General features: G+C 35.6%; 2 protein-coding genes and 1 long non-coding RNA gene across 3 annotated transcripts; all 3 read left to right on the top strand.

The window, feature by feature from the left end:
- The first annotated feature begins 923 nt into the window (after positions 1–923).
- On the top strand, positions 924–1,596 carry LOC145317487 (uncharacterized). The gene is made up of 2 exons (XR_013879010.1): positions 924–1,219; positions 1,456–1,596. It is a non-coding gene; the product is annotated as an uncharacterized LOC145317487 (long non-coding RNA).
- Positions 1,597–3,570: 1,974 nt separating this feature from the next.
- On the top strand, positions 3,571–10,150 carry LOC145317483 (uncharacterized). Its single transcript, XM_080158577.1, has 4 exons — positions 3,571–4,159; positions 4,741–4,803; positions 4,900–5,556; positions 6,711–10,150. The coding sequence occupies exons 1-4, from the start codon at positions 4,091–4,093 to the stop codon at positions 9,756–9,758; spliced, it is 3,837 nt and encodes a 1,278-aa protein (XP_080014703.1). The 5' UTR covers positions 3,571–4,090; the 3' UTR covers positions 9,759–10,150.
- Positions 10,151–12,596: 2,446 nt separating this feature from the next.
- mle (dosage compensation regulator mle) lies at positions 12,597–19,447 on the top strand. Its single transcript, XM_080158590.1, has 8 exons — positions 12,597–12,775; positions 13,031–13,611; positions 14,629–14,868; positions 15,401–15,563; positions 15,904–16,700; positions 17,054–17,946; positions 18,052–18,124; positions 18,313–19,447. The coding sequence occupies exons 1-8, from the start codon at positions 12,733–12,735 to the stop codon at positions 19,291–19,293; spliced, it is 3,771 nt and encodes a 1,256-aa protein (XP_080014716.1). The 5' UTR covers positions 12,597–12,732; the 3' UTR covers positions 19,294–19,447.
- The last annotated feature ends 190 nt before the right edge of the window (positions 19,448–19,637 follow it).

Below are 19,637 nucleotides of genomic sequence, written 5' to 3' on the forward strand. Positions count from 1 at the left end.
CAGTAGGTTGCTGGACTGTAAAAGTTTTAATGTAATGTTTTGCTAACTCATATTGTCGTAATAAATTAAATTTGAAAAAGCAGTTTGTCTCCTTATTTATATTCTTTTAGTATTACTAAATAACTTCTATAATTTTGGGCATACACATTCAATAAGATTTTTACCTTTTAGTTACCTACTGTGTGTTGTTACATTATTTTACATTTTATATCAAAAGTTTTTGACGCCATTTAGGGCTGCAATACCATTTTGTACGTTTGGATCTTTATAGAAATTGTTTGTTAACTGCAGAGCCAAATTTATAAAAAAAAAACCTATTGAAAGTTACTTATTACAGTATGAAATTTTAATTGTTGAATATTTATTAACAATAAAAGATCTAGTGTTGATGTCAAAAACCTCAGCTAAGTCATATCAAATTAATGTTTAGTGCAGCTAAAAAAAGTTGCTATATGACATGATACACAAAGCCTGTCTTGAACAAAAATTTAACTATCGGAAATTTGATTTTTCAGATGTATTTTTAAATGTTTTTACAAAAATACTTGCTTTTAAAATTTCTTTAATTAAACACCTATTTTTATTCATGTTTAAGGCAGGTGTCAACAAAGGGGGGGGGCGAAAGTGACACTTTTTGAAACCAAAACTAAAAGTCAAAGGAACTCAACTAAAAAAAGAGTTACAGGTCTGACATTTTGCATGGCAGTTGCTTTATAGGGGTACAATATGGAACTGTGAAGAAACGGCGGCGCAACCGCCGAAAACCGCCAAGAAAAGGCAACAAAAATTACGGCGGGAAACGGCGGTTTTCGGCGGTTGCGCCGCCGTTTCTTCACAGTTCCCTATTGTACCCCTATAAAGCAACTGCCATGCAAAATCTCAGACCTGTAACCCTTTTTTTAGTCTAGTTCCTTTGTTGACTCTTAGTTTTGGTTTCAAAAAGTGTCACTTTCGCCCCCCCCCCTTTATTTTGAACTTTTCCAACTAAAATTTATAGCCCGTTAAAAACTAAATGTTAAATCTATATTGTTTAGTAGGAGTAAAATGAATTATAATTGTAGATTATTGACTTATTATTATTTTATAACTACAAATCAATCAACCATCGGTTTCTAAACAAAAAAAGGCCAAAATGTTCCAAGATCTGAATTTATGTAAAAACGATATTTTATAATATATTTTGAAAAGAATTGTAATGTATTAAACTAAATTTATAAAGGTATTAACATGCTTGAGTTTTCATTCGTTTTTATACGCTTAATCTTTATCCAAAAATTAATTTTATTTATTTCATTCAATTGTAATACTTCTGTTATTATTTTATTTTGTGCAATTAATTCATTTCATTATTTGAGATAAAAAAAAATCTTACCATTTTTGGTTACCAAATATTTAAAGAAAGTATTTTCGAAAATGTCAAGCATATTAAAACTTTATTAATATGTATTAAAAAAGTATTTAATTGAAATAATTATTATAATTAATCTTAGATATTTGTGATAAATGACTAGATGTTGAAAGTTGTATATTGTTTAGTTGTAATATGAACATTGTAATTTTATTTCAATGAACGTTTAACAAAGGTCTAATTGTAAATTTTGTAATTTATTATGAGCTCATGTTAGTACTTAGATTTAAATTGATGTTTAGCTAAAATGTTTTGCGTCCGTTCCAATTGTGCCCAACAAGAGACATAAACAATTAAATTAATTTAAAAGTCCCACGAAATCTGGGGGTTGAAATCAGTAACTTTTTGGGGCGGGTTGACATTGGAAGAGAAATAAAGATATCTAAAAAAACTCAAGAAGGAAAAATACACCAAAATATTTTAGCATTTTTCTGACACTTGTATACTATTTTCATTGGAAGGGAAGAACAATAAAAGGGAAAAGAAGGAAGTGGGTTGTTAGGGAAATTTTTAATTGGAAATTGTTTGTCGAAATCCTTGTCCCTTATCCCGGCTTGTTGGTTATTCCTAATTTCCGTGTCTGTGTTTCCATTCCTCTACTATATGTTCATTATTCATCAGAGCTAGTATTCTATTACAGAAATAAATCTATTAGTTGTTCCAGATAAAGAAACTTAGGACAAAAAGCAACAGAAAGTAGTAATTTACTTACTTAATGCCCGTCGCTACGATTGTAGCATGGGGCTGATGACACAAACATCCTCCAAGCCGTTCTGTCCTGGGCTCTCTCCTCCATTTGCTCCCACTCCATCTCCAGATCCTCCAGGATAGTCTTCCTCCAGGTCTTCTTGGGCCTGCCTCTGGTTCTCCGCCCGTTCTCGGGTTTCCAGTGTAGAGCCACCTTAGGAGATCTTAGAGTACCCATTCTAATTACATGCCCTAGCCACCTCCATCTTATCATTTTGATTTCGTCCTCTATGCTCATACTTTTAGTAAGTTCAAACATATCATTATTAGAAATAGTATTTGGCCAGAATATTCTGCATATGCGACGGAGATTTTTAGTGTGGAAAACATTTAGTTTACTAGAATCTGAAATATTCACTAATAAAGCAGGGAGTAAGGGAGGGGACAATGGATCGAATATCCAATTTTTAGGAGTCTCAGACTTTGGGGACTGGCTTAAAGGGAATGTGCAAGAATTTAGCAGTTTCTGACTGAGTTTGGGGACTTGCGCATAGAATGCCGCTACTCGTTATGAATGTTTTGAATATTGCAGACGGGGAGAAGGGATAAGGGAAGTGGGGGGAAGGGAAATAAACACTCGTTGTGTTAGTTTGGAATGTAGCAGATGGGGAGAAGGGAGGTGGGGGCAAGGGAAATAAACAGAATAAAAAAGGGGCAGTCATATTCTTGTTAGCAGCTGGCCGGGTCCAATAATCTTTTAATATAAAAATCACACCAAAAAACCTCAATATATTTCATCAAAAACAAGTTGTGATTTCACTTTACATGACGGTATGGAAATCTATTATTCAATTAACAATCCCTTTATAATTTTCTACAAATTTATTGGATTAAACTGGATTTCATGCCCTTTCTTTGATAACTCTTATATTGAATTAATTGCCCATTGTCCCCTCCCTTACTCCCTGCTAATAAAGGCTTATGTTTAGGCCTTAATTGGATAACAATTTCTCCATGAAATAAGTTTGGATTAAAATTTTAGTCAAAGAGATGAAGAAATTGTTCAATGTACTAAATGTTTTGATTTGATTTAAAATCATTCCAAACTTCTCTGAACAAACCTGACCTTTTTCTGCTTTTGTGGTAAGTAATAATTCATGTATTTATTCCTTATCTTTATGTGTAAAAATGCTACAGAGCCTTATTCAACTTCTAGGGGCGCAACCGATTTTTCCTTATATGAATGGGTCATTACACGAACCGAATGTCGTCTTCCACACGGGAGAAGACCGCGTATTATTTTTATTAGGGGTAACAACTTTAAAAATGAAGGTTCTCAATGTTTTGTTCTTAAGACTAAGGAATTTCAATCTTAAAAGTTTTTTGCTTACTTTTTATGTAAATGTCTACAAATGTTTTATGGGATTAATTCAAACATTTTGTTACTTCAATTGGTATTTTTTAAAAATCTTTTTTAACTTCTTGGTAACCCTGTGTTGATATCTATCGTATATTGTAAAAAAGAAAACAAAAGATGTTTATTTCACACACACATACACACACCGAGTCTGTGTTGCTTGATTATAAAATGCGTGTGTGTGTAGTTTAATGTGTGGAAGAGGAATTATTGATAGAGAAAGCAACAAAGTTATGCTTATTCACGTAAAAATATACATTTTTAGAATTCATTATACATTCTAAAAAGAAAGGAAATAAATATTTTTTATATATATATATACGTGGTGCTAATGGTAGAGGTAGTTTACTTTTTTCACCGGCCGGGTAGCACATTTTTTGTGAAGATAAAAATCCTTTTTTTTTGCTTGATGCACAATAATAACGACAAGGAGCTAAACTTGAATATTTTATATCTTATATTATTAACATGAATTTCCGGAAAGTTTATAGAAATGCGCGGAAATGTAACTAATCAAAAAATTTATTTAAATTGTGTCCCAACTGTGTGAATAAATATTTGTATAATTTCAGATTAAAATGGAGGAGGAGCCGGGAGATTTGAGTACACTCCTCGGAGATGATCTTCTTCAGCAAGCTCTCCAAGAGGTAATTACCACACTATTAATGTTTTTACGTTATTATAACTAGAATGACAAAATTCATAAGTTGGAAAAGCTTTTTGATACAAGGTATCCTTTAAAAAATCAGCAAAATAATGCAGTAGGAGAGGAAATTAAAGACATAGTAATAATAAAAAGAAGCTACGTACTAGTCCATTTATCTATAAACTAAAATATCCCTTAGTACGACAGGAAATATATTTTTTTATATTAATATTCACAAAAGATATGAAAATCGTACCATAAACACCAAAGGTATGTCAATGTGGAAACCAGCTAAAAAGTTTAAAAATGCTCAAAAGCAGTCGGAATGCAATGGATGTTGTATACTTAAATATGCTCCAAATAGGTCCGTCTAGCTATAATATCGGCTGATTAAATCTCATTTCCCCCATATCGTTACGGACTGACGGACGAATAGAAAAAATGAATTTTAGAGTCGCTGTTCTACTTAAAACACAAAAGGTATATACCTTTTAGCAGCGCTTCCAAAAAATATAAAATTAAAATTAGTACTTAATTTTAAAACTTGGAATCTTGTTAAGTTACAAATTTAATCTTTTTCAGGTTTCTGGATTAGAATCCTTCGGAAGTTCTCGAACAGACTTTTCACAAAATTTTACATCACCGGTAAATATATTTTTTAGTTTTTTTTTATATTATTGTATTAACATATTGTGACTATCTGTGTTCAGTATTATCTAGGTAATAACTTTATTTATTCAGGCACGTGACAATCTTTCACTGAAATCCGGGCAGCCCTCTCTGGTAAGCCTCTCTTGTGTACCTGTAACCTCACTTCAGCCAGTGTCATCAGTTAGTCATACAACCAGTGCAATTGTTGCTGCTGCCGCCCCTTCTGTACCTGTTAATAGACCAGCTGCCAGCCATATTAACTCTGGCCTCAGTCAACCACTTATCCTCATACCTTCAACATACCTCCCAAACGGATCAATATCTTTTATACAGCCACAAGTTGTTGTGACATCGTCGCCAACTATTGCCACAGCCAACAAAAATGGCATGAAGCGTACTATTCAAACTTTGTTGCCAAAGCCGATGCAGCCAGTGCAGCCGTCTCCATTTTATCCAACATTCAAGATAAAGAACACATCACTCTCCCCCATTCAACATGTTTTGGGGGCATCAATATCCAGTAATGCTAACCTATTACCTGCTGGAACAATATTGCATCACCAAGACCCATACTTGCCAATGACAAAGATGACTATCCTACCTCCAGGTCCTGTAGGAGATGATAGGACTTGTGTTACTACAAGTTGTCAGATTTTATCACAAACTGCTGGATCTCTAGGCCAGCCAGCTCCCTCAACTCCATCACCAACCAAAAATTCATATTCTGGTCGTTCTATGATAGAGCAGGTAACGATATTTTTATTAATTTTAAAAAAGATGAGTTAAAAGTATATCTTTACTGTAATTTTATGATAAGTGCTACCTACTTTAATCATTAGATTAAAAAATCATATACCTACACATTTTCCTTGCGTTAGGCAAGAAGTCTTATATAAACCAATCAAGTACTGTTTTTTTTTATGTCCAATAGGACGGGTTCATATCGGAATTAGACAAAGAGGGGATGCGCAACAAATAATACTAACTTAAATAAAATTTCTGACCGAAAAAGAATTTTAAAAAAATGACATTTAGAATGCGACCACTTAAAAATGTATTTCATTAATAAAAAAATGTGCAAAGACGATATTCAAGTCATCTCTACTTATTATCTCAGTTTCTATTAGTGCTAGACAGCTAAATATTTTTGTGCATTTCCCCAGTTATATAATAAATTTCTGACTATAAGTCAGTCAAAGTCATATTTCGCTTCCTTACCCTTTATTTACCAACCTTTTTCCAAATATTGGATGAGAATGATGGTTTCATGGTGCTCCCAGGAAAGGCCTTGAGGAGTAGAATCAGGAACTTTTGTCCGTTTCAAAATATCTCATTTCTAGCCTTAGAAATGACTAAAAAACCACCATTTTTAAAGGTTTATTGAGAATTGTCCAATTTGTAGAGGTTTTTTGAGATTTTCTCAGGCTAGGAACGAGATATTTTGAAACGGTCAAAAGTTCCTGATTCTACTCTTCAATGCGTCTCCTGGGAGCACCATGAAGCCATAGTTCTGATTATTCAATAAATTTTTGACACCCATTTACAAATAGCTTTACAATTGAACGTCTGGTCGTCAGCGGTTTTAAGACTTAGGATAAATTTTAAATCATCTAGAGGTGTATTATACTCATAAAAATCGTTTGCAGATCCCCGCTTTGGTCTCAGAAAAAAAATTCAAAATCGACCCACCCTAATGTCCAATCTATGAGGTTTTGCGTTTTTTTTTGTTGTGAAAGACAGTTATCATTTCTAAAATAATAAGTTTTTTTAAGAACATTTGTAATACCTTAGTAAAGCTGGACTTATGATAACACTGTAGGACCAAACATTTAACCACAAATAGAAAACTTTTTGATAGCCTAAAAAATATAAATCTATTAAAATCAAATGTTTATTTCTAGACGTCATCTGTCAGCGTTGAGAAGAAACCACGTCCAAAACGGCGGAAAAAACTTCTTGGCAAGAGAAAACAGCCTGCCAACACAAAATCTAAGCCAATTGTAAACCAAATGGCAGCAACTAAAGAACTTGGCAACAATATGCCGTTGATCACAAATCACATTCCAAAAACATGTGCTTCAAGATTAGAAGACTCGAATATTACTACCTTTTCTTCCGTGGGGAAAATAAATTTAAACGGCAAGATGAAGATTAAGGAAGAAAAGGAAGATGAAGATTTAAAAGAAAAGTACAAAGCCAATCATATTTCTAATTTTATACCTAACTACAAAGAAATACCTCCTAAAAATGATTTTAGTTTTTCAACATTTTTGAAAGAAGTCATGAATTCTCGACCAAGAGGCCCTGGTAGGCCAAAGAAACCCTTTTCAGACGAGGAAAAAAAGCAAATAAAAAACATTAAGGCTGAAATGGGTGTTGGGGAATCTCGTATTCGTGCACTTGATCTTCTTGAGGTTGGAGAAAGATCTAAAAAGAAGAAGAAAGAAGATCTCAGCGATGATGAGAATATGGAAAACGACAAAGAAATAAAGACCATGAAATGTGGCATTACTCGGTCAGGTCGTGTGTCAAAGCTGCCTAAGAAAACTTTGGATAATTTTAGATCCAATGGTATTCGTATAGAAAGCCCTTCTCCCCCAATAACGGAACCATTGGCTACAACTGGAGCTATTACAAATATGAGCTTTGCTCCTCCACCTGCTGTAGATGTCAGCTCCATGGGAGGCATTAAGAACCATGCCAAGTTTTTAAGGTGGACATGTAAAGTCTGTGGTAAGTTCTATCTTGGTGCAAAACATGTCGCTCTTCACCTTAAAAATTTCCCAGATCATGGCTTTAATACACAGACAGAAACAAAAGATGAAGCTAAAGTCTTCAATCCTGAAACTTGGGTGAAAGAAACGGATGCAAGTACTATTTTGAATCTTGTTGCACCAAAGTTATTTGACTCTTTCACATTATGGGAACTTTTAGGCAAGAAAGTTGCAATAAAACAATTGGGCACTCCAGAAATTTTAGCAAGCATATTTGCTGATATACAGGCTCTTGTCATGGATCTGAAAAATATGGTTGACCAATGCTTGAACAATGTAAGAATCAACAGTGACAGTTTTAGTGTTATTGTGTCTCCTATGATATCCACTATTCTGGGCCAGAATGGAGGCGGAGAAAGGTTTGTGTTGCCCTACAACCAAATACCGGTTCACTATCACACTCTGCTGGGTTTTCCAAAAGGACTTAAAAACAGTCAGCCGCCAGATTTATTATCCCCTGACTCAACCAATGATATATTTCCACCAGAAGAAGAAAATTCCCAAATGTCCATGGCATCGGACACACCTGAACGTCCAATTGCTGAAAAGGTTGTGTTGGAGGCGAACCTTGGGACCCGAGAGGATATTGATGAGGAGACTCAGGACTCTTCGCGCATGACAAAGAGACCGAGACTAGACTCTGAGTCGCACTCCGCAGCCTCCCCTCCTCCCCAGACACCAGAATTTCTGAATCATGAAGATGAAAGCAATCTATCTTCATCATCAAATCTGGGTAAAGATTTGAATTTGCCAGAAAATCCCAATATAGATGACATTTCCGTCAGAGGGTTTTCCGAGACAGACAGTAAAGTTGATGAGTTGTCCTGCAATACTCCCATAAAAGATATTATAACACGCACAGCTTCGCAAATAAACAACCAGAGTGGGAGGAGCATATTTACAGAGTCGGCCAAAACGAAGCTTCCCTCATTTTCTAGTATTATCTGCGGGAGTCCCAAGGCCTCTATTACAGAAGCATCTGAACAAGGAAACTCTCCGTTGCTGTTAGACTCTCACCATCTTTCATCTGATAAGATTGGAACCTCCAAAGATATGTGCCCACAGGGAGGCGGGGTCAGTGAGTCAGCGCCAGTTTCTCCCGGTTCTGAATTTGTTCCGGGTCTAGTAAACATTTCATGTGCAAGTGTTTCACACTCATTTCAGCAGCGTCGCAGTTCTGTAGACCAAGTCCTAATGTGTGCCACCAACAAACTAGTTGGTCAAAATTCATCAGCGCATCCATTTTCTCCAGGAAAGAATAGCCAGACCATGAACCAGTTACGCGACGTTCACTCACCCCCAATGAGCTCATCAATGCACATGGATCGATCCTCAAGTATGTGTTCAGATCCTATTTCCGTGCACTCTTCCTCAATGTCACCGGATACACAGCTACGGCGGTATTCATTTGAATCTGACAGTCTTTCTGACATAATCAAAGAAAGATCAATGTCAAACATACGAAGTCCTCTGCGCACCCCCACCCCCGGAACAAATAGTTTTCAAACAACTTCTTACAGTGTTTTCAGTACAGTTAGCAGTCCCAGTCACATGGGTATGAGCACAAGCAATAACTTGCCAATGAATACTACCAACAACATGTCTATGAACAATAGTAATAATCTATCCATGAATACGAGCAATAACCTGCCAATGTTCTTAGACACGCCACCTAGAGGCTCTAGTGTACCAGATATAAGTGCTAAAGACTTTCAGCTATTCACGTGCACTCCATTTACAAAGCCAACTGTTCCACTGCCCTTAACTTGCCTACCAGAAAACATTGGCAGCTCTAAAAAGATGGAATCATTAATTCACCCATCACGTCACAGTGAATTTGAATGTTCAACTCACGTCACCTTTTCTGATCAAATGCACCCAATACCAAGCGTGTCGCCGCTCAAGGACAACGACTTTGATTGTGGCGGTGTTGGCAACGGCAATAAATCCAGCAGCATGCCAGCAAGGGTCACCGCCAGCCCAAACCTACTCAACGACATAGAGAGTGTGCTGCGCGAAACTGACGAATTTCCGTTCCATTCAGCACTGACTAGCCAGGTAGAAAATGTACCGGGTCCCGCCAAAACTCCAGAAAAGTTACTCACCAGCATACCGCCAGCAGAAATTATGAAGAAAAAGCCCCAAATGCTGTTTGAAGATTTCTCTCAAAATTAATTTTTTTGTCAGACACTGAAATGACACGGTGTGTATTTTATGTTATTGCAAAAAAAGTTTTAAATGCATTTAATTTTGTTCAAAGTCATAATATGAAAATAAAGGTATTAATGTTTATAAGAAAATTTTTAGTTAACACTTTAGACTGTTTTGATAAATGCCAATTGTACAATAATTTTATAATAAAACCTTTCAACTTATACTAACACAATCACACTTCATAATATTCATATCAAGTTAAAAAATGTATTAATGTAAATATTTTTGTGATTATAAAAAAATTTTATGTGTCAATTTATAAATTAGTGATAGATATTTGTTATTTCATGGTTGTACAAACATATATATATTATAAGAATATAACAAAATTTTCAGTATTTCCTTCTTTCAGATTCTTATGAAATGAACATATTTATTATTTCGAGGTTTCGTGATAAAAAATAGATTATCAGCGAGGTTTCGAGATATATTTCATCAGAGTGGCCATAATTTTTTTCATTGAAAATTTATGAAAATATAAGAATACTAGAATAAAACTCTCAAAACTTGTTTTAACCTCATAATTTTTCTAATATCCGTGGAAAGCTGTCTTTAAAACTATGCGATAAATAACTATTTTATGAAGGAAAACAATTTTGATTATAAGCAACCTACTTTTATTTTAAAGAAATTGTTAATTAAACATATGGCAGCTCTGGATTTTAGTTACCATCAAATATCCTTTTCTAAATTTCATTTTGGACAACCTTGCCGGCCGGAAAAAAACAAACAAATTTTGAAAGTGTAAAAATGATATAATATTAACTAAATAGATACATCAATTTGTTAAAAAATGCACATTTTTCAAATATCTTTAAGAATTATACTATAGCTAGTTTTAAAATGATCCTAGTACTTTTTGTAAATTTTTATTTAAACAATTTCCAAATCTTTACGTTTACGGCTGTTGGAGTTTTTTTGTTTTGTTTGTTAATTTGCATTTAGATTTTCTAATGGATAAGTGAAAATATCAATTCACTTTTCTTTTAGATCTTCATTAGATATCTATTTAATAATTTTAAATCCACAAACAAGGATTTGCAATAATCAACAATTTTTTGGTTGATTTTTGTTAATTCAAGTTGGATTATATATCTCGATTTTGTTTTGTTTTGTATAAGAAAAGGACTGGTTTTATTTGTAAACCACGTAATCAATGCTTTTTTTTTGTACGTTCGTACCAAGAATGACTTAAACATATTTTTTAGCCATTATTCAAAACTCGACAAAAAAAATATCTAGCTCTAACATTACTTAAGGGGGGGGGGGGCGGGGCGTAATGACATTTAAACTTAAACCGTGAGCAAAATGGTCTAAATATTGAGCTAGACACTTAAAACTTGGTACATAAGCCTAGTCCTATAGGTACTATATCTAAATGGCAAAAAAGTTCAAATTTCTTTATTTTTAGGTTAGGTTGGGTAAGAAAAACCCTGCGGAAATGGGGTTTTTAGGCCTTTTTTGGTCTTTTTTGATGTAGAAATTTACCTTTTATTGTTTATTAGGCTTTTTCCCTTGAATACACTGTATCTATACTCAAGGACATTATTTAAGATGATTCAGCAAGTCGGGGATCGATCCCAGGGGGCTAGGTGGGTGGCTCGCAGGAGTAAAGTGCATTTTTTCTAAAGTTTTTGTGTCATATGTCAAATATAGGTTTTTTGAGTTTTGGTCTCAAACTTGCTGAATCATCTTAAATAATGTCCTTATGAATAGACATACAGTATTTAAGGAAAAAACTTTAAAAAAAAAAACAATTAAAAGTGAGTTTTTACATCAAATTACACCAAAACAGGCCAAGAAATTTTTTTTTCCATTTAGATGTAGTACCTATAGGACTAGGCTTATGTACCAAGTTTCAAGTGTCAAGCTCAATATTTGGACCATTTTGCTCACGGTTTAAGTTTAAATGTCATTACGCCCCCCCCCCCCCTTTAGATAAATCAGTGATTAGACTGAGCGATTTTTTTCTATGAACTTATTTACAGAGTCGTCGGATCTTAGTGGCGCTACTTCGAACTTTTAAAACTCAAAGTCCGCGCCAATTTGATCCGATGGCCCTGTACAAATATTAATTCTTCTTAAAGACATCTCTGGCGATTAAATATCAAATCACCACAGATGTAAGATTGTTATTAGATATATACCAGGGGTAATAATGGATAGTTGTATTATTTTTCACGATACAATTTCCATTATTTCTCTTAATTGTGTAAACAATATACCTACCCTAATCTGTTTTTGATCCATATTTAAAAATTTTCATTGGTACCATGGAAATGTGGATAAAATAAAAAGACAAAATTTAAAAGGTAGCTGAGGGGGCAAATTTTCCTATTAAATCCTAACATTAAACACAAAGGAGTTGTCTATACAAGAGACACTATAAATGGACGTGATTTTAAAGTAATATCATGTCATAACTTCTTGGACGAGAATTTTTGTGTTTTATGTTTGGGCTTCAAAATTTACACATCCAAAGTATACACCCCTGCTATTCCTTCCTTAACTACTGTTACTAACTTACTACTGAGTGGGGTGGGGGGGAATTTATAAAATACTCCCTTTCGGCATCCTTTCAGTATTAAACCTATCAAATAATAAGGTATGATCTGTTCAGAAATACATTATTCTGTTCTTTCATACAAAGAATTAAGAAATATCTAATCTTTAAAATGAGATTTTATCAATAACAAATATAATCTCATTTTTTTATCAATTAGAGGAAAGAATTTAAAAAGAGTAATTGTAAACTTACTATAACTATTTTTGTTCAATTATTATGTCAACATCCTCTATTTGATATTAAAGATTAGATATTTCAGATGGGTTTAGTAATCACCCTTTCCTTCCTTCCCAGTTTCCATGGTACAATGTTGAATATGTGGATCAAAGACTGTAAACAAATAATGGAACATTTAGATAAGGGTTAAAAATGACGGAGGAAAATATAAAAGCCTTCCTGCATTCGTGGCTAGGTAACTATTTCACTAATATTTCATTTGAAAGTTATTGGACCGAGCCTAATTTTATAAGCTTAACATATTCCCTGACAACTTTAAACCTAATTTAGAAGGATTTTTAGGGACAAGAGAAGTTTAAATAAGGATTCAGTTATAGCTTATTTACTCGTTAAGAAGCTTTAGTTTTCATAGCAAGTTTTAAAAACCCCATTCTTACTTAGATTCCAACTAATATGAGAAGAAATAGTAGACCTTATTTATATTTTTTAGGGATGAAATTTAAAGTGACGCCTGAGTACAACGTACGACCAGCAGGAAACAAACACAGGCAAAGATTTCTTTGTGAACTCAGGTGCCCTGGTTTCGACTATGTGGCTGCTGGAAATTCTACAAGCAAGAAGGATGCCCAGGCCAACGCTGCCCGGGACTTTGTGTCGTACCTGGTCCGCCAGGGCAAGATGAACAGCGATGAAGTACCCAAAGAGAGCGGTGTTCCAGAGATAAACGCTATGCCTGCAGGCGGCGGCAGCTCTGGTGGCCTTGGCCTTACTCGACAGCAACCAATGTTTGACGATGGATTCTCACCGCGTTCTCTGGGAGCCGCGTATCATAGACAAGATCAGACCCCAGGAGAGGGAGACTTCAGAAGAGATTTCTTGGATAAGATGAACAAAAAGAACATGGAAGAATCTGAAGAGGTTGATGTAAATGCTGGAATTCACGGTAACTGGACTATGGACAATGCCAAGGGTATGTTGCATCAGTTCCTGCAGATCAACAAGATTAATGCGGATTATCGTTATTCCAAGCAAGGAATGAGTTTTGTTGCTGAGATGAGTATTTTTGTCAAGGTAAATACAATTTTTTTTTTAAATTCAAATAATATCGTTTACATTCGTAATTTTTAAGATTAAAGAGTTATTAAAAGGGATAGTTCTACGAAGTGTATTTAAAGAGTTAAGGTACTAAGAGTAGTGAACTTTTATATGTCTTAGTAGAATATATTAGGCATTGGATAGATATGATTATATGTTAAAGAATTTTTAACATTGACCAGACCAAACTTTTTTTATTTGACAATATCTAAAAAAAGTTAAAGTGATTTGCCACATAAATTACATGAGAATGGTCTATTTTTTTTCAAATATGTATAGACAAAACACCAATATGAGAGAATCTTTTTCCACATAATTCACAATAGTTATTAAAAAATTGAACAGGGGTTCCCCTTGGGACAAGTTACTTAAAAAACATAAAAAATAACGTCCGGTTCATTATAGGACAGGTTTTCTATAGATTCTTCTTTTTTTAAATAAAGAAAACCGTCCGGTTTACTTACAATATACACATTATCTCACGCGGAAATACCAACTAACCATATATATATATAAAGACCATTCTCATGTAATTTATGTTGCAAATCACTAACTTTTTTAGATATTGTGAAATAAAAAAAGTTCGGTCATGTCAATGTTAAAATTCTTTATCACAATCATATCTATCAAATGCCTAATATATTCTACTAAGACATTTAAAAAGATCACTACTCTAAGTACTATACTAAATATTTTATTGGTCATTCTTTGTTGTTATGTGTATTTTGTTGTATAAAAAGTTTGAAGTTCTATTAACTAGTAAATGCTATCTAAAGTTGTATTTATGACAAAAAAGTTTTTGCCATATATAACATGCAACGAAGTTGAAAATAAAATTGAAAAACTCATTTTTTAAGGAAAATCCCTGGTCAAATCTTTTAATTTTAATCAATAACTTTTTATTATGCACTACTACGTTATTTAAAATAGAAAAAGCTTACAGTTCACTATTTTTTTAAAATGCACTTCGTGAAACTATCCCTTTTCATTTAGAAACTTGGAAGAAATTTGATTGGTCGTGAGGCGAGCAGCAACAAACAGACCGCCAGCAAAGCATGTGCACTGTCCCTTGTCAGACAGCTCTATCACCTGGGAGTCATCGAGGCGTTCACTGGTAGCCTAAAGAGGAATAAGGACGTGGAGGAGTTAAAACCCTATGATGTTGCAATCAGTGCTGAGCTCATTGACCAGGTCCATGATTGTTTGAAGCAACTGGATATGGCTCCCGTCCAGGTAATATAAATATCTAAATAAATGCATAACATAGAGATTGATAGGGAATTTTTTACGTGGCCTGAAGTCTACTATTTTTATTTTTTTACTTATTTATTTTTTTACTTAACTTAATCTACAAAAATATGATTTTATATCGGATAATCAACTAAAATATTCCTTAAATAATTTCTTTTTAATTTCAATTCGTTAATGGTGACATGTTAGAATTGTCCTATCATGCACTAACTTTGCTGGGTGATTTCTGTAATAGTAGAAATTAAAAAGCGAAATAAGTACGTATGCACACATTAAGCGTCCTGTATTAAAACCTAAGGAATTTTTGTTCAGAATTATAAATAATATTGAATATTTAATGAGTTATAACTCTTTATTAATGTTCGCTTGTCTAACCGTCGAATTTGTTTATATTTGCTTTCATGAATGTTACCATCCTTGTTAAATAACAAGCAAAAATTATGTTGAAGTGCCTATACATGATATTTATTGTATTGTATTATATTTTTAAAAACAGCAACATATTATTTACCAGGTTGAAGGTTGTGAACCCAATGGCGATGAAACTTTAAGTTTAATCCCAGACATATCTTTGGATCATCTGCTTCCAGAATCCCATCCACTGGAGGCTGGAATAGTTTCCTGGTCTCCACCCCAACCTAATTGGAATCCTTGGATTGGCGCTAATATTGATGAAGGTATGTTCTGACATGTTTATAGAACCAAGGGATATGAAAGACAAAGTGGAAAAATTAGGAAAAAAATTCTGTTTTTACGAAATTTGTAATAACATGTAAAGAAAAAGACGTGATTGATACTGAACAAGTTATGTAGTCGAGAACTTTTTTTAAAAATCTTACATTAACCATATTTTGGTAATTTAAAGCTAAATGGCTTTTAAAATACCTAACTAAGCACGCATGATAAAAATTAGAAAATTAAGTTTTCTCTTGAACTAAACCTTAATCTCTTTTACACAAAAACACTCAGTCACACCCACACACTACTTCCCCATTGTTAAATCCTAATTTCTTCCAGGTCCTCTAGCCACAGCTTCCATGGACGCAATCAGCGATGACCTTAACAACGACTGGTCAGCCAGACAAAAATCAGACAACACTTTGATTGAGCGCCAAAAGCAAAGAAGCGAACTACCCATCTTCAAGATGAAGGCAGAAATTTTGGAGGCTATACAAGACAATTCTGTTGTCCTCATTCGTGGTAACACAGGATGTGGTAAGACCACTCAAGTTTGTCAATACATTCTTGATGATTACATCTCCAGTGGACAGGGAGCATTCTGTAACATAATCTGTACACAGCCAAGGAGGATATCAGCTGTGTCTGTCGCCGACAGAGTCGCCACTGAAAAGTCGGAAGAGCTCGGTCTGTCAGTCGGCTATTCGGTCAGATTTGAGTCTGTCTTGCCACGACCTTACGGCGCTGTTTTATTCTGCACAGTCGGAGTATTGTTAAGAAAACTAGAAGCCGGACTTAGAGGAGTTTCACATGTTATTGTCGACGAGATCCACGAAAGAGACGTCAATAGTGACTTCCTTCTGGTTGTCCTTCGTGACATGGTGCACACCTACCCTGATCTTCGTATCATATTGATGTCTGCCACAATCGACACAACCCTGTTCTCTTCCTATTTCGGCAATTGTCCGGTTGTTGAAGTGCCCGGCAGAGCGCATCCTGTTCAGGAATATTTTCTGGAGGATTGTATCCAGATGACCAACTTTACTGCTGCTCCTAATATGCGTGGTGGCGGTGGTAACAAGAAGAATAAGAAAAGTAACAATGATGACGATGATGAAGATGGCGTTGATGATGAGGTATTTTTTCTTGTTCTGAAAATGGCCCAAGTCCATGATATTTTTAAAAAGATAATAATAAAATGAGTCTTAAATCAAATAAATTCTGCTTAAATCAGCTGTAACCAACAATTGAATTAATTCTGAAAAATATTTCGTAATTTCAGCTGATTTTATGGGGCAGTCAAAGTAAATAATAAAGTAGCTTCCAAAAACAGTAAAATTACGAAAAATTTTTTAATTAATACTCTGTTTGGGTATAACTAGACTGTCTAAACCTGTGCCTTAATACACTTAAGAAACCACGTGGTCAAGTTTTGGAATTTATTTGTTAGCTCCAAAAAGACGTTTTAAAACTTTTTGCTTTATTTCAGGAAGAAGATCTTAGCAAAGTTTGTTCTGACGAATACACTCCCCAAACCAAGAACACCATGGCGGCCATGGGCGAGAGAGAAGTTCCTTTTGAACTCGTTGATGCCCTTCTAGAATACATCAGCGGGTTGGGCATCCCAGGAGCTGTCCTAGTTTTCCTACCAGGATGGTCACAAATTTTTGGTCTCATGAAACATCTGCAGGGACACAATGTGTTTGGCTCCAACAAATACAGGATCATTCCTCTGCACTCCCAGTTACCTAGAGAGGACCAGCGAGCGGCCTTTGATCACACACCGCCTGATGTTACCAAAATTATTTTGTCTACCAACATTGCTGAAACCTCAATCACCATTGATGATGTTGTATTCGTCATTGACAGTTGCAAGGCAAAGATGAAATTGTTCACCTCTCATAACAACATGACCAACTACGCTACAGTGTGGGCTAGCAAGACAAACTTGAAGCAGCGTCGCGGTCGTGCGGGTCGTGTTAGGCCCGGCTTTGCCTTCCATCTTGTCTCGCGTGCAAGATACGACAAGCTTGACGAGCATATGACACCAGAAATGTTCCGCACACCGTTGCACGAGCTAGCGCTCTCCATCAAGCTCTTGAGACTTGGATCTGTCGGACAATTTTTGTCCAAGTGTATGGAGCCGCCTCCAATTGACGCTGTTATAGAGGCAGAGGTCTTGCTGCGTGAGATGCGAGCTATGGACAACAATGATGAGTTGACGCCCCTGGGAAGAATACTCGCCCGCCTGCCCATTGAGCCGAGGCTAGGCAAGATGATGGTGCTAGGAGCACTTTTCTTTGCTGGAGATGCATTGACAACAATGGCTGCTGCGTCAGCAACAGGATCTGATATCTTTATGACAGACATGACGCGTGGCAGGTTAGGCATTAAACAATTTTAAACTATTTTAATTCTTAGGTATTGTTTATGTTCCAATTAGTTTTTAAGTCATATTAAATATCATTCTAACTTATTTTTTTAAAGGTTGACATATCGTCAAGCAAGCTTTGCTGGAAACAGACATTCCGACCATGTGGCTATGCTCAATGCGTTTCAGGTATATTTCTTCAAACAATTTTACCATTAAAAAAATCTGTATCTGATATATATGTAATGTATAGAATGTTAGATAAGTTACATTTTTGATAACTCTTCTTATTTCAAAAACGACATTGTAGGCATCCGTTAGATAATGCATTAATTTGTGCTATGCTAATACAAAATTTTTACAATCTTAATTTTCAGTGTTGGGAGAATGCAAGACACGGAGGCGAGATGGCAGAGGTCCATTTCTGTGATCAGAAAAGCCTCAACATGCCAACCATGAGAGTCACTTGGGAGGCCAAAAATCAGCTCCGCGATCTTTTAGTCAGCTGTGGATTCCCGGAGGAATGCTTTGCTCCCCAGGAGTATAATTTCAACGGACCTGACCCTAAGTTGGATATGGTTATTGGCCTGTTAGCCATGGGATTGTACCCCAACGTGTGCATGCACAAGGAGAAAAGAAAGGTGTTGACCACAGAGGCCAGAGCTGCGCTCATTCACAAGGCAAGCGTGAACTGTTCTAGAGAAGCGGTAACCTTCCCAGTACCGTTCTTTGTCTTCAACGAAAAAATCCGAACTCGAGCAGTTTCCTGCAAGGGTATGACTATGGTTACTCCCCTGCACCTGATGCTCTTTGCCTCCAGAAAGGTTGAACTGTTGTCCAGCGGTTCTGTTCGTTTGGACAACTGGATCACGTTGAATATGAGCGGTACCGCTGCCGCTGCCATCACTGCATTGAGACCTAGCCTCGAAGCGCTGATCATTCGTTGCGCAGGTGAACCTGAAACTATAGCAGAACCAACGCATCAGGAGGATAAGACTATCAAGGTTATCAAGAATGTGTGTAAGCTGAACGCGGGTAGGCACGACATGGAACAAATTGGATTCGGAAGTTTCCAGTCAAAACGACCACCAAGACAGTTTGATGGAAGTGACGAACCACCAGCAAAACGGGGTCCTGGTTTTAACTCTATGTTTGGCGGCCGCGGCTATGGATCCGGTGGTGGATTTAGAGGTCGGGGTGGCGGCGGCTACGGTGGAGGAGGTTACGGAGGTGGCGGTGGATTTAGAGGCGGGTTTCGAGGTGGCAATGACAGAGGAGGCTTCCGTGGCGGCTTTGGAGGTGGAAGGGGATTCGGAGGAGGTGGGGGTGGTGGAAGAGGCTTCAGAGGGGGATACTAATTATTAATTGAATCCTTACTTATTGTATACTTACATTTTTTGTAGATGTTAAACGCAGCATTTATTTACATAGTTTTCATGTGTATTATTACTCTTATTCTATTAATACCGTATGCCTAAGATATAATAAATTGTGGATGTTTTTTTATGTTAATAAGATTTAAATCATTTATTTGATAATTTGATGGAATCCTGTTTCTTAAATTAAATTGATATTAAAGGTTTCATGCATATTGTTTCGATCTTGGGTTGAAGTTTCTTGAATAAACATTCTCTATTAGCCAAGGGGAGGGGGTGTTCTGACATATTTGCGTAAACTTGGTTTATAGGCTTTATCATTGGAC

Source organism: Acartia tonsa, chromosome 4 (assembly GCF_053477335.1).
Source record: "Acartia tonsa isolate MP-2025a chromosome 4, ASM5347733v1, whole genome shotgun sequence".
NCBI classification, from domain to species: domain Eukaryota; kingdom Metazoa; phylum Arthropoda; class Copepoda; order Calanoida; family Acartiidae; genus Acartia; species Acartia tonsa.